The 23,374-nt window shown below is 44.5% G+C and overlaps 2 protein-coding genes across 3 annotated transcripts in view; one reads left to right on the top strand and one right to left on the bottom strand.

Annotated features, from left to right (window-relative positions):
* The first annotated feature begins 350 nt into the window (after positions 1 to 350).
* Positions 351 to 3,221, top strand: DOK1 (docking protein 1, 62kDa (downstream of tyrosine kinase 1)). Its single transcript, XM_008576923.1, has 5 exons — positions 351 to 445; positions 789 to 1,088; positions 1,246 to 1,339; positions 1,551 to 1,735; positions 1,993 to 3,221. Exons 1-5 carry the CDS (start codon positions 386 to 388, stop codon positions 2,803 to 2,805), a joined length of 1,452 nt encoding a protein of 483 aa, XP_008575145.1. The 5' UTR covers positions 351 to 385; the 3' UTR covers positions 2,806 to 3,221.
* Positions 3,222 to 3,678: 457 nt separating this feature from the next.
* The window catches only part of M1AP (meiosis 1 associated protein), an 87,432-nt gene continuing 67,736 nt past the window's right edge, over positions 3,679 to 23,374 (bottom strand). The window contains exons 6-10 of one of the 2 annotated variants that reach the window (XM_008576921.1): positions 21,301 to 21,463; positions 20,468 to 20,609; positions 7,478 to 7,684; positions 5,581 to 5,721; positions 3,679 to 4,393 (exon numbers count right to left, since the gene is read on the bottom strand). In XM_008576921.1, the coding sequence (XP_008575143.1) occupies positions 4,256 to 4,393; positions 5,581 to 5,721; positions 7,478 to 7,684; positions 20,468 to 20,609; positions 21,301 to 21,463 (791 nt within the window). In that variant the 3' untranslated portion in view covers positions 3,679 to 4,255. The remainder of the gene's footprint in view (positions 4,394 to 5,580; positions 5,722 to 7,477; positions 7,685 to 20,467; positions 20,610 to 21,300; positions 21,464 to 23,374) is intronic. The other variant, XM_008576922.1, reaches the window with a different exon arrangement.

Below are 23,374 nucleotides of genomic sequence, written 5' to 3'. Positions count from 1 at the left end.
CTGCCCCAGGGTGCCCTGGGCACTTTCGGGGAGATGTCACCAACTTCACAGTGATGTTACGTTTGGTATATGACGTCACACGCAGCTCCGAAGCCCAGGCGCCAGGGCCCTCTGGCCGAAACCGCGAAGTTTCTCTTGGCGGATCGTTTGTGCGTATCCCAGGGCTGTGCGTAGGAGTCCAGAGATGGTCCGTCGCCCGGCTTATCTGAGGGCTGCCCCCCTTCCTTCTTGCTCCTTTCTCTCCCTCCTCAGCCCTACCGCAAGTTGTGGCCCACGGGGGAGGGGCAGGGGGCGGGTCGGGAACGCCTCCGGCGATTCCGGCCCCGCCCCTGGCCCCGCCTCCCGCTCGCTGGGCCAGGAAGCGCGGAAGAAACAGCCGGGGGCCATGGACGGAGCTGTGATGGAAGGGCCGCTCTTTTTGCAAAGTCAGCGCTTCGGGACCAAGGTAGTCGGGGGCAGGGGATGCCGAAACCCGTCAGGGCTGGAAGTGGGCGAAGGAGCCTAGAAAGAGGAAGGGGGCGGGCAGCGGGTTGCAGCGTGCCGCCGGGAGTTGGAGAGCCCCGTGGCGTTCTTGCGAAGTTGCTTTGCTTACTCTGGAGAAGCGTCTGCAGTCGCGGGTATGCTCTCTGGTTCTGGGAAGATGGAGCAGTATCCTCATTGGGAAACTTAGCCCCTCGTCGGGAAGTCCCCGAATCTAAATCGGCCTGTGCGCGTCCCGCCTTCCCCGTCAGGGCCCGGCCGCCAGCGTACAACCGCTCCCTCCCCAGCGGCTCTCGTTCTCTCCCCAGAGGTGGAGGAAGACCTGGGCCGTTCTCTACCCGGCTAGTCCCCATGGCGTGGCGCGGCTCGAGTTCTTTGACCACAAAGGGTCGAGCTTTGGAGGAGGCCGAGGGGGCTCGCGCCGCCTAGACTGCAAGGTGATCCGTCTGGCAGAATGTGTGAGCGTGGCCCCCGTGGCCGTGGAAAGCCCCCCTGAGCCTGGCGCCGCTGCCTTCCGCCTGGACACTGCGCAGCGCTCGCACCTGCTGGCAGCCGACGCGCCGTCCAGCGCCGCCTGGGTGCAGACGCTGTGTCGAAACGCCTTTCCGGTGAGGGGGCAAGAGCTGCAAGCTAGGGGTTGGGGTGAACAGCACTGGGCCCAAGGGGCGATGCGGGATGGGTGCAGTTACAGTGGCAGAGGAACCAGGTTACCGAGAGCCGCTTTGAGGGAATTCTAGGGTCCACGATGCTTTCTCTTTACTACAGAAAGGCACCTGGGCTCTGGCGCCTGCTGAGAACCCACCTAAGCTTTCCGCCCTGGAGATGCTGGAAAACTCGCTGTACAGCCCTACCTGGGAAGGTAGATACCTGAGAAGCCCAGGCAGGGATGGAGTGGGAAGAAGTGGCCTTGGGACAAGGTGGGTGATTAGAGGGTCCAAGGACCCATGGGGAAGTAGGAAGTCCCTGAGATGAGGTTTCCAAGTGAGTGTTTGGATGCTCTGCTCCGGAATTCTCTCGGTCCCCAATCTCTCCCTGCCCCAGTTGCCCGGCTAATTGTGTATTCCTTCCAGGATCCCAGTTCTGGGTAACTGTGCAGAGGACTGAGGCTGCCGAGCGCTGTGGACTGCATGGCTCCTACGTGCTGAGGGTAGAGGCTGAGAGGCTGACTCTCCTGACTGTGGGGGCCCAGAGTCAAATACTGGAGCCGCTCCTTTCCTGGCCCTACACTCTGTTGCGTCGCTATGGCCGGGACAAGGTGCAGGGGCTGTCAGGGAGGATTGTTGTGGGAGGCGGGGATGGGGGGGAGCTTTCTGGGTTGGGCAGCTGTGGGCAGGGTGGGGCAGGATAGGAAGGGAAGCTCTGCCCTTTGGATCCCCCTTCCTTGCCTACCCTATGACCCCACCTCCATCCCCAGGTAGTCTCTTCTTTGTAGATGTCCTAACTAGTTCAGGCCTTGTGACTCACCTCCTCTGATGGCTCCTAGTAATGTGTTTCCCTCCACACCCTCCTCAGGTCATGTTCTCTTTTGAGGCCGGCCGCCGCTGCCCCTGCGGCCCTGGAACCTTCACCTTCCAGACAGCACAAGGAAATGATATCTTTCAGGCAGTTGAGACTGCCATCCACCGGCAGAAGGCCCAGGGAAAGGCCGGACAGGGGCACGATGTTCTCAGAGCTGACTCCCATGAAGGGGAAGTGGCAGAGAGGAAGTTGGCTTCTCCTCCTGGCCCCCAGGAGCTCCAGGGCAGCCCTCCATCCCTGTATGCTGAGCCCTTAGACTCCCTGCGCATTCCTCCAGGCCCTTCCCAGGACTCCCTGTACTCAGACCCCCTGGACAGCACCCGTGCTCAGGCAGGGGAGGGAGTACAGTTGAAGAAACCTCTCTATTGGGACTTGTATGAGCATGTGCAGCAGCAGTTGCTGAAGGCCAAGCTGACAGACTCCAAAGAGGACCCCATCTATGATGAACCCGAGGGCTTGGCCCCAGTCCCTCCCCGGGGCCTTTATGATCTGCCTCAGGAGCCCAAGGATGCATGGTGGTGCCAAGCTCGGGTGAAGGAGGAGGGCTATGAGCTCCCCTACAACCCTGCCACTGATGACTATGCTGTGCCACCCCCTCGGAGCACAAAGCCCCTCCCAGCTCCCAAGCCCCAGGGCCTGGCCTTCCCTGAACCTGGTTCTGCAACTGGCAGTAGCAGCAAAGGCCACAGCTCAGACACTGCCCTGTATAGCCAGGTCCAGAAGAGCGTGGCCTCAGGGAGCTGGAACTGTGGGCTTTCTAGAGTAGGGAGCAACAGGACTGGGGTTAAGTCAGAAGGCTCTGCCTGAGAAGTAGGGCAAAGCTGTGGTTGTTGATAGGAGGAACATAGGGAGGTGGCACTGGGTACCAAAGAAGCCTGTTATAACCAGCGGGAACCAGAGGGCAGGAGGGGCACTAAGGGACCAGAGGGATCGGGGGAATCAATCCCAGGAAGTCTAGAAAGTGGAACAGATGACAGGGCTGAAGGATGGGTTCTTAGGAGGGTCAGCATCCCTAAGTTATCCCTCCTTCAAAGGAATGGAAGCCGCTGGACCACGTCTATGGGAAAAGGTACTTGGTCAGAGTGGGTGCAGTTTGAGGGGCCTTTTTGGAGACTGTAGGAAGATACTGGATTATGCCAGATCCTTGTCCCTGCACTGTTCTTTGCCAGAGATATAGTTTAAAAATTTTTTTATTCTCATTAAAGTCAGCCTGGGATTAAGAAGTCTATGTGTGTGAATAGACACAGAGGGGACACAGTGGCAAGGTGTGCTGGATGGGTGTGGAGGGGATGAAGGTGGAGAACCAGGAATGTGTTGGGGGCCACAGAAGGAGGAAGGGGCCCCAGGGAGGGAAGCTGATCAGTGTGGTGGTTCAGAGCTTGGGTAGCTGACCTTGGCTGGACTCTAGCTCTGTGACCCTGGGTGAGTTATATAACATCTGCAAACCTCAGTTTCCCCTGTTGCCACCTTATAAAATAGAAAAACTAATAATGGGATCTACCTCACAGGGTTGTTTGTATGAAATGAGATAAATTTCTCAAGTGCTTAGTGTAATTTGAAGCACAGAGTAAGCATTTTGTAAATGGTAGGTGTTATTATGGGGATGGAGGGACAGGAAGATGGACAGGTGTGGGGAGAGGAGGAAGGCAGTAGGTCTTTTTCACACCATCCTCGCCCCTTCTCCCCCCTGTTATGTATATGACAGCCTCCCCTCCCCACCCATACACTTTGCATCTAGGTACCAAGCACCAAGCACTTGGCTGTTTGGAGACTAAAGGGAACTGTAGTGTGGTGGGTGCATTGGGAAGGAATGAGGCTTGCATGTCAATCCTGCTTCTTTTTCATGAACTCTGAAAACCTCATCCTTGTTCCTGAGGCTCAGTTTCCTGCGGGTGACCTGACCCCATCCATCTGCTTACACAGAGCTACAAGGAGAAATTCTGGGCTGGGAATGCTCCTAACAATGATGGAGGCCTTCTGGGTGTTTAACCTTTATCTGTGTTAACTGTATCGAATGATCCAAGAGAACAAGAGTTCCTGCTGGAGGAGGGACAGGTTGGGGTGTGTCACTTCCTGGCCTGAGGAGTTGGGGAGGTGACAGCACTGAGGGCGGAGGAGGGAAAGGCTCTGTTTTCCAGTCACCCAGAGCACACACAGCCTCAGGTGGATAGAAGGCAGGTCTGACCACAGACAGCCATTGTGTAAGCCTTAGCACAGATGTGGTTGTACAGGACAGCTGGGCTCTGGCACTGGTGACTTAGGGTTCAGAAGGCAAGAAGGCAGCTTCTGAGGAAGGTTTGCTTGCTGCTGGCATCTTGGGGGCTCTGCCTGGGGCTGGAGTCATAAGCAGGGGGGCCACTGTCGCTCGAACTCGGTTGGTCTGCAACTGCCCAGCCTGCAAAGAGAGCAACCAGAGCCTTCTCTGAAGACCTGACAGAGTTCCTGAGTTTCTGTCCCCTTCCCTGTCGGGCCTCCTGTCCTAACTCTTTCACAAATTCCCATCCCTGGATTGACAGCTTCAAGGCCCGGGGCAGCAATGGTAGAATCCCCTGGGCTCCAGCCTCCCTAGTCCCGGTCTCCTTGTCCAGTGTCCCTCCCCTGTCAGGTTGCCCATCAGTGAACTTGTGGTGGGCTCTGCTCCCATACATCTGGTCACTGCTCCTACCTCTAGTTTGACTAGTTTGGAAACATCTTCTGTAAGTTTAGCTAAGACAAAATGGGAGTTACTGAGAAACTAGGAAAAAATCAATAAGAGCAAAAATAAACCCAAATATTATGAAACATGGATCTTAGAGCTGGCCTGTGGCTCACTTGGGATAGTGTGGTGCTAACACCAAGGCCACGGGTTTAGATCCCTATATAGGGATGGCCGGTTACCTCACTTGGGAGAGCGTGGTGCTGATAATACCGAGTCAAGGGTTAAGATCCCCTGACTGGTCATCTTTAAAAAAAAAAGAGTACATGGATCTCATAAAATACTTCTACACTCTCGATTACTCTTTTCTCTTCAATCCTAGTCACCAGAACCCTGTCTCCATGCTTCTATGCTTGGTCAGCCTCTCATTCCTCATCTGTAAAATGAGCCTAACACTTACCTTGCAGGGATGCTGTGAGAATTCAATGAGGAAAACATATGTGAAAGCACTTATAAAACCTGGCAAATGACTGGTGCTCTATAAATGTTAATTTCCCTTCCCTTGGGCATTTCTTTTCCCACCTTCCCTTCAGCATTTTCTTTCCAAGAGAGGGCTGTGGTTGTGGTTCCAACATAGCCAATTTGCTTAATGGGACAACTGTCTGTTAAGTGGCTAAGAGTTACCATAAACACTACAATTAAAACACCTAAACATTATCATATGTAAATGCCCAAGCAGACAAGCCTCCCTACCTGGTGGAGTTGTCATTTCCTTTGACTTGTTCTTCCTCCCTGTTGGTCTAGTTTTCCTCTCCACCAGAGGTGGGATTAGGGAGGAGGACTACTCCTTAGGATAGGAGTGGTGTTGGGGAGAGAGGCAGGGCTCTCTGGGACTCTGGGCATGAAGGGAGGGAGGGAAGGAGGGGCAAGAAGGAGGGGAGCTGTACCTTTCTCAGGGCCCGACTCTCCCAGTTTGGGTGGAGCCGCCCTTGAGGCTTGCCGAAGGTGCTGCTCAGGTGTGAGTACAAATGGCTCCCAACCTGCAAGGGGTTGTAAGTGGGCTCTAGCTCCAGGCTGTCCAGCATGCTCTGAGGAAGAGAGGAGGAAACTTCATCCAGGGAACTTGAGGTCATAGAACACAAGATGTCAGGCTGAGACACTGGAATGTGAGAAGCTGGGGGAGGTGTTAAGACCCAGGCTGCAGTGAAGGCTATGAGATAGATGCTCACTAGGGGTTCTGGCTCGAGGTGAGTGCTTGTGAGGTGTCAGGCAAGGGTACGAGAAGTAGGACCAACCCCAAGAGGTTAAGGACACTGAACACTCTGGCCTTGAGAAGTATGTCACTGGGTTCTGAGAGAAGCTGGAGTGCTGTGAGGGTTACAAGGGGTCCAGTGTGAGCGGCTGAGGGAGGGTGTGTCCTCGATTACATGGTTACAGGGCAGGGTGAGGGTACTCACAGGCTACAGGGTGAGTACACAGAGTTCTGCTGCAAGGTGAGCTGAGTGTAAAGGGAGGGACTTGGGAGCACAGCATTCCTGAGCAGTCAGGTTTTCCGGCCACAACATCCTGTGCCAGGAACCATTGGCCCCAAAGTGAGACGCTGAGCGAGCCACTGACACTTCTGCCCACCTCTGCCTGCATTCCCATGGCTGCCAAGCCGAGAGCACAATCCCAGGCTCTGTCCTTTCTGCACGTAAGTCAGTGATCCAGCAGCGATGTTGTTCCATTTCTCCCTGCCCAGAGCCACCCCTCCCACCGTTGGTCTGGGGAGATTAGCAGAGGAAATACAGACTCCAGATCCAAGGAAGGGATGGAGGAGCCAGAGGAGGAGGAGGAGGAGAAGAAAAAAGAGAAAATAACCTTCAGAGCTGTTCACTCCTTTGCATCTGACTCTCATTTCAAAGCCCTTCCTATTCTGGATGCCTACATTGGCTGCCTTTTCCTCTTTTTCTCAACAAACAGATGCACATAAACACATATAAAAGAATTAGACCCACATGAACACACCATCACACAGATGTGCACAGATGTATCCACACACTAAGGTACACATATGCTGCCACCAATCTAGAGACTCAAGCGCATACACACTCAGGGACACAGAAATAAACACATGAAGACATGAAACCCAATACGAAGGTTCATATTTCATCGTTATCTCCTTTTACTTCCTCCTCCTCTCTTCTTTTTTTTCTTCTGCCTTCCACCATGCCTTCTCCTTCCCCTTTCCTCCCAGATGTACTCCTCTCCCTTGTCTAACCTTACAATCTCCTCTCCATGGTGGAAGTGGGGATGGGAAGTGGGGGCAGGATAGCCAGCCAGCGCTAAGACAAAACCAGACCAGACCACATGAGAATCTAGCACATCACCTGGAGCTGGAACTGCCTGTGCTGTGACTTCCTCCCCTGCCTCCACTCACCCTTGCCTGCTACCGGGTTTGCCTTCTATGACACTTTGCCTTTTCTCCTTAGCAGCTTCCCTTGGTACTCATTTTAATCAGATTTCAGGAGTGTGTGGGCATGTGTGTCTTATTCTTCTCCGGGATGGCACTAGTTCCCAGTCATTTACTTATACCACTGACCCTTTTCTCTCCCAATTCTCTCTTCTCAAACCTCATTTCCCTCGTTAGTCTTCTGCTTCATTCCTCATCCTGCTGCCTTAATCTAAGCATTTGCTTCCTTCCACTGGCTTCATTTCCTATCCTTTCTTTCTTCTCTGACCCTCTTATCACACCCCTTGGGACCTTTCCTCCCTCCATTCCCCCATCTAGTCCCTCACCCCTTTCTTGAACTCCATTCACTTTCCTTCCCTGTATCTGTCCCATGAGATCTGGGCTCCACTTGCCTCCACAGTTTTAAGGCTGTCATCAGGTGGGTCCTCAGGTAGCAAGGGGAAGGGACTGGGCAGCACCAGTTCCCGCGTGGCCACCGCCTTCACCAGCAGAGTGAGGGAGCGTGATGGCATTATCACATAGAAGGTGTTTGCGGGGGCTCTGTGTCTGTGTCCTAGGCTCAGGGGTCCCCCTTTGGCCAACAGCAGCCAGTCTCTTTTCTGAAACAAGAACATACATAAATACTGGTTTATCTTCAGTCTTTAGCACTTTATGAGGATCAATCCCAACTGAGACTACCCTGGGTTCCTCTGGAGATGTCAGGGAGGGCTGAGCCATTTCACTTAGGCCCTGGGAGGGAGAGACATCCTGCCTGAATAACCAGTATCACAAGGTACTATTCTTCTTCCCTGGTCTGGGCTGTGCCAAAGAGAGTACACAAAAGGGTTAACAATGGTGAGACAGTTAAGAAATGTCCTTTAACTTAAAGTAGGTGTTCATCCCAGAGGGGTCTAATGGACTCTTCAATGGTAAATGTGGGGTTTTAAGAGTTATATTCTTAAAAATAGTTTTGAAACAGAGACTCATTTGGGGTGTTGTAGAAATTCAGGTCGTATTTTGATGGTGATAAGGTCTGGTTGTGTTGCTAATGACTGGGGTTAGAATGGGCTGACTGGGGAATATCCCTAGAATGCCCATGGAGGGTTTAAGAAGAAGGTGGTGAAAGCAGCCTGCAAAGCAAGAGGAGGAGGAGAGGGAAGGGAGAGGAAAACTTTGGTACAACAGATGTGTGGGGGACAGGGCCCTTGAGATCAACTCAGCCAATCCCAGGACAAAAAGAAGGGTCAGAATTCTGGGGCAGTGACTCTGTGCGTGAAGGGTGCAGTAGAACAGAAGGGTGGCACTTTGCCATGTGCCATGGAGATGACAGAGGTCAGTGCATGGGTAAGGAGAAGAGACAAACAGACTTATGAGCAGATTTTGTAGGCGCACCTTTTTTTTGGGCTGTTGGCCGGTACAGGAATCTGAACCTTTGACCTTGGTGGTGCAACCTTTTAAATCAGGCATGGAAATGAGGCAATTTTCTGTGGTAGGTTTTCAAGGAAAACCACAAAACTCCAGGAAATATGGAGTCAGAACTGTTACAATAATCTGTAAATTGTGTCCTCTTGCTGGGGGTGATCATCAGTTGCATCTGGTACAGACATTAACAGTCTGCTACATATGATGGAAGAACATACAATAGCTCTACACTCTAACTTATTTGAAAAGTTAGAAGAAGTAATTTAAGAGGAAAGACAAAAAGTGAAAAAAATAAGATTTTTTAAGGGTAAAGAAGAATATCAGTGTCTTGTGGAAGACAAGTGGAAAGTGACACAGGGAAGCAGAAAACACCTGCTGTATCATTAGAACTACACCTCAGAGAGGGCTGGCTGGAGTGTTAGCTCAGTTGGTTAGAGCTTGGTGTTATAATACCAAGGTCAAGGGTTCAGATCTCCATACAGGCCAACCACCAAAAAAAAAAAAAAAAGGAATGTTAAGAGTTATATCTCAGAGTGAATGTGCTGCGGGAGAGGAGGACTCTGGACACTTTAAAGCAGTGTCATCATTCTACTCAGCATAGAACTCTGAGGAGTTCCTATACCAGCAAGTGGTAAGAAGCCTGTTAATGTCTCTGTTCCAGTGGTTGGTGACATCCTTGTGGGGCAGGACTTGACTGATAATTCTGGAGGCATGATGTATCCTCACTAAAAGGTTTTAGGAGAGGGGTAGATGATGTGGGCAAGGGAAAATTAATCACAATCATAATTATAATCACAAACATTAATAGAATGCTTACCAGGCGCCGGGCACTGTGCTAAGAGCTTTATGGGTTCAGAAGTTCATGCTTTCTTAATATATTGCTTATATCTGGAGATGTGCTGTCTTTCTGAAGAATAGATTCAAAATGTGGTGGGAAGTCTGCCTGATGCTTATCAAATTCATCAAACTTGAATAAATTATATAGAAATCATGGTGTGCGTGGGGGGAATTTGCCCCTGCTCTGAGGTCATGGCCTCTTCAAGCCTGGAAGGGATAACTAGGAAGTTGCAGGGCACTCCATTTCAATTGGCTCAAGTTACTTCTGATGAGGCTCAGGATTGGGATTATTATTTTAATCTTCAGTTTACACTGGTTCATGCATTTGTGAATTAGTTTATTAAAAATTTATTGTCTATTATGTTTCAAGTATTAGGTGTGGATACATAGAAATTCATTAGACATATTCCTTGTGCTGTTGGAGTTAATAAAATAGTGAGGGGGAGGGTTGTAAACTAATGTTTGTCCAAGATTTGGGATGACAACTATTCTAGTTTGCCAGTTTTTTAGCACTAAAAGTCCTGCATCCCAGGAAACCCTTCAGTCATACTGGCAAACCAGTATGGTTGGTCACCCTTCAAAGACTTGACTGAGCATGAAATATCTTGCCACTGTGTGGCAAGATACTAGGGTCTAAAACTGGCAGTGTGACATTTCTTTCACCTCAGTGTTAAGAAACAAATTCATACCTGCCACATTGTGGGGTTACTGTGAATTTTTGAATGTTGCTGAAAACTTTTGACTAGAATTTTGACTAGTTGCTCATTTCCAGGAGTATGGTTGAGACAGGAGTAGAAGGAATAATTTTAGAGGCACTGTCATGGCCTCACCAGAAGGGCAGATGGGAGTTTATTCTAGCAGGGAGAAGCTCTAATCTCACCAAACCAGTATTCCCTTGGTCTGCCATCAATATGATGGCCTGGGACCAAATTCAATGTAATTAAAGAAGCACTGACCAACTCCTGAGTGGAGGAGAGTGCTTCAGAGGCAGCTACTGAGGGTGGGGAGGAGCAAGAGCTTTCGCATTCATTTTGCTTTGCTTATGGGAAGAGGCGCATTTCATTGGCATACTGCACTTAGGAAGAGAAACCACAGCTAGTATGGAAAAGTTATGCATACCTTGGGGTCTTTGGAAACTGGAAGGGCATCAGGAAGGAATTAGGTTAATTTGGCATTTGCTTCTTCTGTCACTCCAGAAAGGCAGGATCAGGAGGTGCAGAAAAAGAAGCTACAATTTCCACTCCTGTGCTACCTCTCACTGGGGATCCCAAAAGGGGATCAGGTGAAGATGGCAAAAGGGATTTCAAGCCCCAAAACAGCAGATGATACATCCCTCTCAAATGAACTTGGAAGTTCTCAGGATAGACCATGTTAGGCCCTAAAACAAGCTTCAGTAAATTTAAAAAGATTGAAATCATCTGAAGTATCTTCTCCAAGCACAGTGGAATGAAATTAGAAATCAATGACAAAATCAATTTGGGAAATTGACAAATATGTGAAAACTAAACAACATACTCCTAAATAATTAGGATCAAAGAAGAAATCACAAAGGAAATTGGAAAATAATTTGAGATAAATGAAAATGAAAATATAACATACCGAAACTTATGGATAGCTAAATCAGTGCTTAGAAGGAAATTTATAGCTGAAAACTCCTATATTAAAAAATAAAGGCGATCTCAAATCAATAAACTAACTGTCCACCTTAAAAAATTAGAAAAAGGAGAGCAAACTAAACCTAAAGCAAAGATAAGAAAGGAAATAAAAAATACTACAGCGGAAATAAATAAAATAGTGAAGACAAAAATGATAGAGAAAATCAATAAAACAAAAAGTTCGTTCTTTAAAAAAAACAAAATTGACAAACTTTTAGCTAGACTGATCAAGTAAAGAGGAGAGAATACCCAAGTTACTAAAATCAGAAATAAAAGAGGGGACATGCTACTGATCTTGCAGAAATAAAAAGGATTGTAAGAGAATATTGTAAACAATTGTATGCTGACAGATCAGATAACCTAGATGAAATGGCTATATTCCTAGAAAGACATAAACTACTGAGACTGACTCAAGAAGAAATAGGTAATCTGGATAAATCTGTGTTGGGGGTCCTCAAGCCCACTTCCAAGTTTGGTGATTCACTAGGAGGACTCACAGGACTCAGCATATAGTTATATTCATGGATATGACTTATTACAGCAAAGGGATACAAAGCAAAATCAACATTTGACAAAATCTAACATCCATTCATATTGAAAACTCTCAACAAATTAGAAATAGAGCCAAACTTCCTCAACCTGATAAAAGCCTCTATAAAAAACCCACAGCTAACCTCATATGTAGGGGTGAAAGACTTGATGCTTTGCCCCTAAGATCAGGAACAAGTCAAAGATGTCTGCTCTTGCCACTTCTATTCAACATTTTACTGGAGGTATGTTGAAGACCAAAGGGCCATTTCTTATATTTTCTGGACTGTGCTGAGTCCCTGGGATTCTGGGGACCCTAGGATTTTGGATATGACCCTAGTGGGAGAGGGGGTCATATCCATCGATATGACCCATAAAGATATTGAGAGTGTCAACCTTCTGGCACTTGGGAACTAATATTTTGTAAATTTGATTTAGAAAATATAGTAATGTGACATTTCTTACATCAGAGAGTTATGGTGCAAATTCATACTGCTTATCAGTGCTGTGAAGGTCAAGATAAATGTGGCAACAGGTACATAGGTGAGGAAGGACAAAAAAGACGAGTAGAAGCAGGCTGTGGAGGGGGGGTGGGTAGGAAAGGCTTCATCATGAAGGCGTTTAAACAGAATCTGGAAAAAAAATGAGTAGATATTTATCAGGTGGACAGAAGTAAGGGGAAGGGAGCAGCATGAATAAAGGTGTAGAGGTGTGAAACAGTTTAGTATGTTCAGGAAACATTTAGTAGTTTATTGGTGTGGCTGGAGTGGAGGATGGAAGGGGCTTGGTGAAAGATGAAGCAAGAGTAGACAAGACTGGGTCACAGAAAGCCCGCTGACCCCATACTAGCCACTGTCCAACACTCGTCTATTTCCCCTGCAGACTCTGCATGCTAATCTCATTCTGTTTTCTTTTTTTAAAAAAATGGTTCCTGACCTGCCATCACCCCACTCTCAGATCGGATTCTTATTCTTGAGTTTTCGTCTATATAACCAAGGATTTTCCATTTCCCCACCCATTTACAGCCCAACCAGCTCATTGCCTATGTACTTAGACTCCTGCTGGACATATCCTGCCTTGAATTCTATCACTTATGTAGCCAATTAGGGCAGACATGGCCTGTAAAGCTCTGGAATGAGACTCTGACATTTTAAGTAGGAAACTGAAAGACCTAGGTGGTATTTTCATTTCTTTTTCTAGTTCACACAGACATGACTTTTGTAACAGAAATGAGGATGTGGAAAGTGAGTCATTATTAGCTACATAACTGAGCTACACAGCAGGATTTGGTAACTGAAATGATATTTTCCTGGCAATGGATAGATTCTTCTTATAAAGACTTGGAAAAAAATAATTTTACTTATTTATATATTTATTCCCTACCACATTCCACAAAACAGTTATGCCAGTTTAGAAAAATGCAGCATCACAAAAAGAAAATAAATAAGAGGACTGGACAAAGGTAAAAAAAGAGTAGGTTGATAATAGGGCCAGGATTAGATAAACTCACAGAAATATGAAACACTCACTTTTGGTAGAAGGGAGCCCTACAGTTTTTCCTGATATAAAGTGTGGGAGAAGCTGTTTTGTGGCTCCTTACTGAGTAGTGAATATGTTTCAGAGAGCTTCTGCAATCAATATGATAATTAAATTTCATATGGCTGCAGAGAGCTTTAATGTTTGAACCCTGGAGCCAGCCTTTCTGGGGTCAATCCTGGCTCTACCATTTACTCTCTGGGCCTCAGTTTTATCATCTGTAAAATAGTGATAATAATTTCTACCTCATAAGATGGTTATGGGGATAAAATAAATTAATACTTGTGAAGTGTTTAGAACTGTGTCAGGTACACAGTAAGCACCATGAAGTGTTAAATTTTTAAAATTAAAAATACTTAATAATTATCAATATTTATTAAATTTTGTTAAATTAAAAATAATTGAATAATTCTCAGATATAGATCTATAAAAGCTTCAAAGAATGCTGTCAAAACATATAGCTCTCTTACGGTCTGGTTAATCTAAGGTTGACATTTAAGGGAATGGTGGATAACACATTTTTGGGGAAAGACTGGGAAAAGCCTTGATGAAGGGATCATCTTCTGAAGAAAAGGAACTAAAATACCCAAATAAAAGAAAATTATCTATGAGGAAGACAGAAAGATACAACAATTTTCAAGTAAAAAATTAGGTGATGAAATAACACATAAGGCTACAGTTGGCTAAGGGTTAGAGCATATGTGAAAGGTAGTTTGAAAAGTTACACAACATTTATAGTTGATAAGGCCTGGTGGGTTGGCACTAATCACTAGGATTTAATTACGGCAGTGTGGACTTTATTCAGAAGAACTTCAAAATGAGGGGTGGAGGAAGAGACAGCAGTGAATAAACCAAGCTATACTTAAACACTTATAGGGAAATGCAGGAACCTAAAAATGAAAACATGGTGGAGCCAGCCAACTGGCTGAGGGTAAATTAGAAAATGAAATATATGTCTAGCCAGATGGCAAAGGGGGGATAAATGAACACTTAATAAGCATCTTCTTCTGCATCTGAGTGGGTTGGAGTGGCTAGTGGCAGACTGGTTCTCCTGCCTAGAACAACCAGAAAAGCTGGATAATATACAGAAACCATTTGTTTGAAGGCAGTGAGAAGTTGCTGAGGCAATGAGAACTAGAATTAGCTAGGACTCTAGGAAGGGAAAAATCCAAAGAGATGAGGAAATTATTGCAGCTGTTTTTACCCTGAGGGCATATGTTGATTCTGGGCTGGAGGAAGTGGTGATGGGGGGGAGGGAGGGGCTGAGAATCCAGGATTTCTATCTGCTGAGGCACTTGCAGGAGAACAGAAAAATCACCCAATCTTTTAGTGGGGACTTAGTGGTGGGGAGCGGTGAGACTGAAGCCAATTTTCCCCTCATCAATATATTTGGCAAATACTAGGGCTGCATGGGGCAGTAAGCAAAAACACTTAAGGAGGAAGCCTCCAAAATGTAGATAGAGTGTTTTAGCAGACTTGTTTTAGCAGTGATTAGAGTTGGAAGCTTCCAAGGGGAGGAGATGCACATAATACACCAGGCTTTCAGTGTAAAACTCTGAAGGGCCAGGAACAAACCATGGGCGGACTGAGCTTTAGCGGGACTGCAGCCCAGCATGACGCAGCACAGTTTCTGTGTGGAATAAGATGATCAGCCATCACTCTATCTGCCTAGTGCAGGGAAAGGTGGGTCCTTTCTAGAGGAAGCCAACACCAACTGGAGCCTCTACAATTTATTTAAACACAATGTGCATCTCTCACTAAAATATTGCCAGATGTGCCAAAAGACAGGATCACGTGTCTGAAAACCAAGAGGAAAAAAGAGATAATAGAAACAAATCCACAGGTGATCCAGGAGGCTATTAGAGTTGGCTGACAAGAACCTGAAAATAACTATGATTAGTATGTTCAAGAAAATAGATGGAAAATATGGAGAATTTCTTCAGAGAATTAGAATCTGCAAAAACCCCAAACAAAACAAAATGAAAACAACAAAAAACAAACAAACAAACAAACAAAAACGAAATAGAACTACTAAGCAACCACTATGTGCAAATCATATGTCAAACATGTGCTAGTGCTTTACACATGCAATATTAATCATCTTAAAAACCATAAGAAGTATATTTTATTGTCTCTATTTTACATGTGACAGGGACAAGAGTTACTAATGTGTCTGTCATGCATCTTCTCCCTCCTTATCTTCTCCCACACTCCACTTCTACTCATGAAAGGAGAAGGTTTATCAGTTCTTTTTTTGGATATTTTAAGTAGGTAGAAAGCCATAGAACCTGAGAGGGAGGGGGACTATGTCAGAGAGGCTAAGTCAATTTACAATATATGGCTGAGAAGGGGAGGAAGAAGATTAAGAGAGGAACAGGGACTGGGGATGTAGAGTTTAGGGTTTTTGGGGTGTGTGTGTGTGTGTGTGTGTGTGTGTGTGTGTGTGTGTGTGTGTGTGTGTAAGTCTTTAGGAACAGCTCCAGGTTAGAAATAATTGAGGAGTGGAGGAAGAAAATTTGAGAAATATCATTGTGGGTCATGAACTAGATCCATTTTGGTATTCTTTGAAAGCACAATTAATTTGAAAATTACTTTTGGCCCTCTGGATAGTGCTCCTTTATATGCCATTCGTGCATAGACTAAACTACATGGGCCCCACTAGATTTGTTAGACAAATAGATGAATACATCGATGCTTAGAGAGGTTAAGTATGTTGTCTGTGTTCACACATTTGGGAAATAATGAAGCTGTCAGAAACCTAGGGCCATCTGATTCCAGAGCCCAGGCTTTTCCTGGACAATAGAAATTATATTTTATCACAACATAATAGAAAACTGCCTTGCCTTGACACCTCCAAAAAGAGAGGTAACAAAGGGGGAGTTTCTACTCTGGAACTAAATTTGACCAAGGCTGAGGAATTGTTTGGTATAGTGGGGAAGTGGTAGAAATACCAGCAAAAGGCAACTATGTCATTCTGGATTTGTGTAGTCAAATTTATATCTTAGACTTTAACCCAAATCATAGGATCCTATATTGAAAAACACACTTAAATATGCTTTTATTTAAAAAGAAACAGAGCACACAAAGGTCTAATGATAAACAAATCTGAAAAGGTCTCATTGAAGAAGCACCTTTTAAGCTGGGCCTTTCAGGACTGGATAAGGATTTGAAAACATGGAGACATGTTTCAGGTCTCTGCATGGAGTAGAGACAACATGAGCAAAGGTTCAAAGGTGAGGAAATTTAAGGGTTGTATATTCATTTGATTGGAGTGTATGGTACATGAAAGGGAATAATGGGACACAGGCTGGACTTTGGAAACTAGGCTGAGGAATATGTACTTTATGGATAAACAACAGTAAGCCACAAAATATTTTTAAGGTGAGGAGCAGCAGAATCATTGCTGTATTTCAAGAAGATTAATCTTAACAGTATGTGAAATGGATTGGGAAGGGGAAACACTAAAGGCATTGAGACGAATTAAGAGATTATTGCAACACTGAAGGAAAGAGTAATGGGTTTGATCTGGGATAGTGATAAGAATGGAGAGGAGAAAACAAATGCAGTAGGTATCATGAGGGGAGAACAGGCAAGGCTTAGTAAGTGAGTGGGCACTGGCACATGGAAAAATATGTGAGAGGAAAATTGATGTGACTTAGTGATGAAGTGGGTGTAAAGGTAAGATGACTGAAAGGGACTGAGGTTTCAAGCCTGGGTGACTGGACAATGGTGGTGCTGCTATTAACAGAAAGGCAGAAGTTAGAATGAGAAGGTGGCTGGAGGGGAACCATCGCAATAAGAAACAGAAGACAAGAGAGTTACACAGGGAGCTGACTTGGAATCAGATTTTAAAAGAACATCTGAAAAAGGTATAAGAAAGAATACAAAACCAAGGATGGAGTTAAAGAAATGTGGCAAACTTGTAAAAACAGGGTTAGGAAGCTTAAAATTCTAAATAAGTCTTGTCACATAGTAGGTATGCAAAAATATTTGTTGTTGAATAAATGGGCTGAAGCTTGTGAAAAATGCTTCCTTCTATTACAAACTGACATTCAGGATTTTTGCTGCTTGGAGATGTCATGTGAAAAGCAAGAAGGAAGAGCCACTTAAGCACTATTTTGCTTCTCTCTTTTCCAGAATAGGAAAGTAGTCTTTAATCTGAATGATGTGGGACAGAATAGAGAGCACAATAATACAAGATGAGTAAGGAGCTGTTATGAGTACCCAGACACTTTAAGTGAGTTCAAGTCCAGTGAAGATGCAAGCATGGAGTATAAGTGAAGGGAGAATAGTGTTGTAGTCTGTATTTATCTGGATACATTCAGAGTAGGGAATTTAGCAAATAAGTTAAAAGCATGGGCTTCGTAGTCTACAGAACTAGGTTCAAATTCTGACTTGGCCGCTTCAGTAGCTGTGTGACCTTTGGTAAGTCACTTGGTCTCTTTAGGCCTCATTTTCTCCATCTGTAAAAATAGGGACAACAATCCCTACCTTACAGTGTACTGTGAGGATTAAATGAGGTAAAGTATGAAAGCACTTTGTTAAGTGACTACTACTTACAATTACTCCAAAAAATGTGTATCTATAAGTGATGGGTCAACCACATACTTGTGAGTTTCCAAGAGAGAGGACTGATAAAGAAGAGGTCTCTTTGTCCCTAGAGCAATGCCTGGCATATAATAAATATTTGTCAAATAAATAAGTAAATACAGATTTTCAAACCCTGAGTTCAGTAGCAGGGAGACTCTGATCTTCTGTATATAAGCCCAGATGGAAGGGAATACTCTTTCTCTTCCTTATTTTCAATGGCTACATAATGTTTCATTGTTAGGCTGAATTATAGTTTCTATAACCTTTCCCCTATTTAGATTTAACCATTCCTCTATTTAGGACATTTAGATTGTTTCCAATTTTTTACCATTGTAAATAACACTGAGATACACATACTAGTATATATATCTTTGCTGTGTTTTGACTGTTTTCTTGGGCTACATTCCCAGCAAAAGTGTTGAAGGGTATCATTTTACAGAAAATTTACACTCCCTCTAGCAGTGTATTAAAATGCTAATGTATGTTTAAAATATATATATGTATTTTTTTTGGGGGGGGGCAGTGGGCCTATACAGGGATCTGAACCTGTAATCTCAGTGTTATGAGGCTGTGCTCTAACCACTTAGTTAACTGGCCAGCCCTATGTAAGAGTTTCAGTGGGACTCCCTCACTCTGTCTCAAGCTAGTCTCTTTAAATAGCTAAGAAATCTATCTATTTCAGATATATGCTGTAAGGTTTATTTTTATAGATAGAACAATATGGACAAAGAAAAGCATTTTGATGAAATTTTGAATTTGAAAAAACAGGAGGAAATACCATAATCTGTCTATATTTGACTATACTCAGGTGACAAAGACCCTCTCCTTTGACCAACACTTTAATTAGGCTTCTCTGAGTTCTCTGCTTGACTAGCTGTTTAAAATATTATGTACTATAAGAATGTACTGAAGCCACTTGGGAGAAATTCCTACCAAGTGATATTCCTCTCTGAGTTTCTTAGGAATTGGGTGGAGTAAATAGTACACTGAGCTGTTGGGTGCTAAGTCAGAACGAGTGTGCTGTCTCTGCTCTGCAAAGACAGGAGATGGATGTTCTTCAGATAGGAAACAGGAACTCAGTGGGTGGACTTGAAAGAGAGTGTGGGCTTTGAAACAGGAAAAAAAGAAGTCTGCTTCTGATAGTAAAAGAGACATGTTGCTGTGCTGTCCTGCTCACCCATATCCTACTAGGTCAAACCTTTATTCTGTATCTGTCCTTGGATTCTATTTGCAGTTGTTTTATTTTTACTGCTGCATTAGTTTCATGTGTGTGCTCTTTTATTCTTCCCACTTCAGAGAATGACATCTATCTAGTTGTTCAAGTCAGAAACCAAGCAGTTATTTGTGTTTTGCTTTCTCACTCCCTACATCCAATTCCTCACCAAGTTCTGATGATTCTCTCTCTAACATACTTTTGTAATTGGTTTATTTTTCTCATTTTGACTTTCAACATTTTAGTCCAAGCCACCATCATCTCTTGCCTAGACCACTGTAATGCCTTCCTACCTCATTTTCTTGATTCCATGCTTGCTTCTGCTAGTTCATTTCCAAATTTCTGCCCAAGTGATTTTAAAAACTTAAATAGATGATGTCATTTCTCATTATTTCTTTTCCTACTTAAATAAAGTCCAGAACCCTTCATTTGGCCTACAGAGCTTTGCACTATTTGACTCCTGCTCATGTCTCCAGCCCCACCTTTTGCCTCGCTCTCCCTTGCTCCATATTTCAGTCACAATGGCTTTTCTGTTTTTAATTCTTCTCTCGGTTCTTTCTAGCCTTTGTATCTTTGCATAGACCTTTCACTGCACCTAGAATTCTCCTCCTGCCACCCTCCACCTGGCTAATTCCCACTCATCTTGCAGGTCTCAGTTTAAATGTCACTTTCACAGACAGGCTCTCTGATAGCAGCCTCTTCTTTTCCTTTATAAACTTCTCATGATTAAGAATATATATATTTCTGTCTTTTCCATTACAGAGTAAGTTTCTTAAGGTTATAGATAATGTCTATTATGTCACCAATGAATAGATATCTAAGGCTTAGCATAATGTCTGGCATGAACAGGTGCTCTTCATTTAAATGAACCATAATGTCCAACACAGTGTTAGGAAGGAAGTGGGTTTTAAAATATAGTTACTTATGGAAAATCCCCTGTTGCCATTTAAATATTAAGCTTACTGCTATGGATTGAATGTCCTCCCAAACTCATTGAAGCTTAAATTGTGTCCCACAAAGTTCCAGGTATTGGAAACTTGGTCCCCACTGTGACAGTGTTAAGAGGATGGGAAATCCTATTATGGTAATTGAAAGGTGGGGCTTTGGAGAGGTGATTACATTGATAGTTTAATGGTGGTCATGGGCATTGTTCTAAGGGCTTTAAAAGGAGAACATGTGAGAGTCTCTTTCTGCACTCTGCCATTTCCTGCCATGTGAGACCCTTGCATTGCTGTGAAGCCACCACCAAAGAAGAGTCTCACAAGATGTGTTCCTTGGACTTTGGACTTCCCAGCCTCTGAAACTATAAGCAGTAAATTTTGTTTTCTTACAAATTACCCAGTTCCAGGTATTTTGTTATAAGCAACAGAAATGGACTAATATATTTACAAAATCAGAGGTTTGAAGTTTAGTATTATATAACTGAATCAAGGAATTATTTTCTATAGCATGAAACTATCAAAGGCAAGTCATTCTTCCTCTAAATTTCAGAGTATTTCCAGTTTTTTTTCTGTCCTCTTGAGGGCTGAGGCAGGTGTGGGATTAGGGTAGAATTAGCTGCTTTTCTGTGGTTGGTACTTTAACACTATTCTTCTTTCCCACCTGTGGACATGGGTACTCACCAGCAGGCTGTGACACAAAGCATGGAAATGCTGCTGGTTTGTCTCCAGCTCATCCCAGTCCAGCTGCCAACAGCTTGTGGGTCTGAGGATGAATGGGAGTCCATACATCAATGACTCACAGACTCCACTAGATTTTAGAGCCCTGAGAAGAGACAATGGCAGTGAAAGACTCCTCAGTGATATCTAGAACCTCTATCCAGATCCACTTAAATTCAGCTTAAGTCTAAGACCCTTTCGTGAAAACTTTTAGGGTCTGTGATTTATTCATCTTTGGCCAGCATCTAGCATGGTATCTGGCACACAGTAGATTCTCAAAGCTCAGGAACCTGTGCATGACACTGTGGTAGGAACCAGGAAGCACTAAAAGTAGTCTTTGCCATCATTACTAATTTTACCCTAGAATTGGTTCCCCTGAAAGCAGCAATTGTAGAATTTAGAGAAACGAGAGGTGGCAGGGTTAGATCTTATGAACCACTTGCTTCTTAGAGGTTGGATCTCTGTCCGCATGCCTAAACACAAGTAGATATTCAATATACATTTACTGAATGGATACACACTTCCCACTGATCTTGTTCTTCTCTGTGTTCAGAGTCTTTCTGGGTTTCCAAGCCTCAGAGTGTTCTACTGCAGCACTTCTTCCACCATCTGCTCATCTGACCTCCACGTGCTGAGTAGCCTGGACTTGGTTTTTCATGACATACCTGTAACTGCCACCTCAGAACTGACTCTTGCCTGCCTAGCACTTAGAGATACTGCCTATCTCTGGACTTCCTAGCCATGGAACCTGTAAGAATAGCATTTGCATGAACAGAGAAGGTTCTCTTGGACCATACTTGACCACTTGGAGCTGGTAACGAGAGGCTGATGATTGGGAAGCCATGTGGTAGAGAGTGCTGAAGTCTCCCTTGGGGTCATCCATTCTCAAGGAGCCATCAGCTGTTCCAGGGAGCAGGGAAGGGCTGAGAAGTCGCTCTTGGAGATCACATTTCAGGCACACTACAATAAAAGCAGCATCAGAGGAGGGACTGTGGTTCACAAGTTACCTTAGGCTATGCTATTAAGAGACAACATCTGCCACCCATTCCACTTCCACCAGACAAGCAAGGGATGGGATGAGGCAGGGGGGTGGAAAGAGGAAAGTACAAATGGTTTGGGAAGGTTGAGCCAGTCTACAACCTACAGTATGTCTGTTGTTCTACATAATAGTTAACTTATTTTCTGGGCCTGACATGATTTTTACTTTTTTTTCTTCTGGGCTGGCTGAGCAGTTGTCTCATGGTGAGAGACGTAGCTTGTGATCCAGGCTGAGGAACACGCATCCTCTGTGGAGGAGGCAGCTAATGCCAAAATATGCAGAGCCTTTTGGCAATCACAAAAGGAAATCTTGCCTCTGCTACTTCCCTGCGGCTAAGCTTTGGCAAGACTGCAGATCAGATGAAGGAAGAGCAGGAAAGCAGAAGTCAGGCCGTCAGCTGACTGCTACTGTTTCTCTGTGGGCTCTTCTAGGGACATTCTGGGGAGAGAGGGAGGAATAAGTTCCTGAAATAGTTTATTTTTTAATTCCCCAAAGAAACCTAAGTCTAGAACCTTCTGGGCCTTGGAGCATCACTGCTGCATCAGACAACAGTTCTGAGGAAGGCTGAGACTAGGTATGAGTTATTCATCTAGGTATTACATGCTTCTGTATTAAGTTTCTGCTCAGCAGATACCTTCACATGCTACAGTATACAATGTTATGTTGGACTAGGCTTGAATTCTTGATATTATTAAGTTTTTCAATAAAATGTATATCTGGTTTGAATACTGATAACAAACTTGTGAATACAGATGCTCCTCAACTTGCAATTGGGTTATGTCCCAATAAACCCCTAAGTAGAGAATACAGTAAGTCAAAAATGCATTAAATACACCTAACCTACCCAACATCATAGCTTCGCCTAGCCTACCTTAAATATGCTCAGAACACTTACATTAGCCTAGAGCTGGGCAAAATCATCTAACACCATGTTCATTACAACTGTTGAATATCTTGTAATTTATTGAATATTGTACTAAAAGTGAAAAACAATGATTGTACGGGTACTCAAAGTATGGTTTCTACTGAATGCATATTGAAAAATTGTAAGTCGAACCATTGTACATCAGGGACCACAAACACACAAATGTTGTGTACTTGTGAGAAGGCTAGTAGTTGATGTTGGTGATTTGTGAAATGACTGTATTAACTGAAACATGAGGTAAAAACAAAAGTAGAAATAACATAGAAGAAAAAGAGTGGCAGAACAGATGTCAGATCCAGCTGGCCCTCCTGCGCCCAGTGAATAAGAACTAGACATTAATTCTGGGTGAGATGGCTCTTGGCCTGCTATGTCCCAGAGCCCGGGAAGTCAGTAGGAAGGACTTTGCCTAGGACTCCAGCTTCCCCTCATTTCTTCTGTGCATGACTTCTCCGTTTCTGGTCCCTGGGCTTTAAAATTGGACAGCTGTGTTCATCTGGCTGAGGTTCTCAATGCTGTTGCAGTAAGAATCACACAGGAGACTGTCTTAACAAGCACAGCTCATCTGTGCTGAAACTAAGGCTGGGTTAAGATGGGGTTTAGGTCCTCATTAAAGTCCACAGCATAGAGTTTAAGAGGAAATGATGAAATGGTGCTCCCTGAAACATCTCTTCTTTAAATTTAATTAGACAAATTATACTCAAACTAGTAGATGCCCTGGGAAGGCAATCAACATTAGGGCTAATAAAAAGCTTGAATAGTATAAAAGGGCTGGAGGAGGTATTGTAGAACCTTTCTAGCACTTATGAGAGGTAAATTAACACCAATTGCTAAACATAGAAACTGGATAAATTTCAATATTCATTTAGAAATTAATTTTATGATGCTGTCCTAAGTATTAAAATACAGG

Source organism: Galeopterus variegatus, unplaced genomic scaffold (genome assembly GCF_000696425.1).
Source record: "Galeopterus variegatus unplaced genomic scaffold, G_variegatus-3.0.2 Scaffold1428, whole genome shotgun sequence".
NCBI classification, from domain to species: Eukaryota; Metazoa; Chordata; class Mammalia; order Dermoptera; family Cynocephalidae; genus Galeopterus; species Galeopterus variegatus.
The sequence above is the reverse complement of the archived record's forward strand: the minus strand, read 5'-3'. Positions and strand labels throughout refer to the sequence as shown.

Coding starts and splice junctions, on each gene's coding strand:
- DOK1 (XM_008576923.1), top strand. CDS start 386: ATGGACGGAGCTGTGATGGAAGGGCCGCTCTTTTTGCAAAGTCAGCGC. Junction 1,340..1,550: donor GTACAGCCCTACCTGGGAAG/GTAGATACCTGA, acceptor TATTCCTTCCAG/GATCCCAGTTCTGGGTAACT. Junction 1,736..1,992: donor GTCGCTATGGCCGGGACAAG/GTGCAGGGGCTG, acceptor CACCCTCCTCAG/GTCATGTTCTCTTTTGAGGC.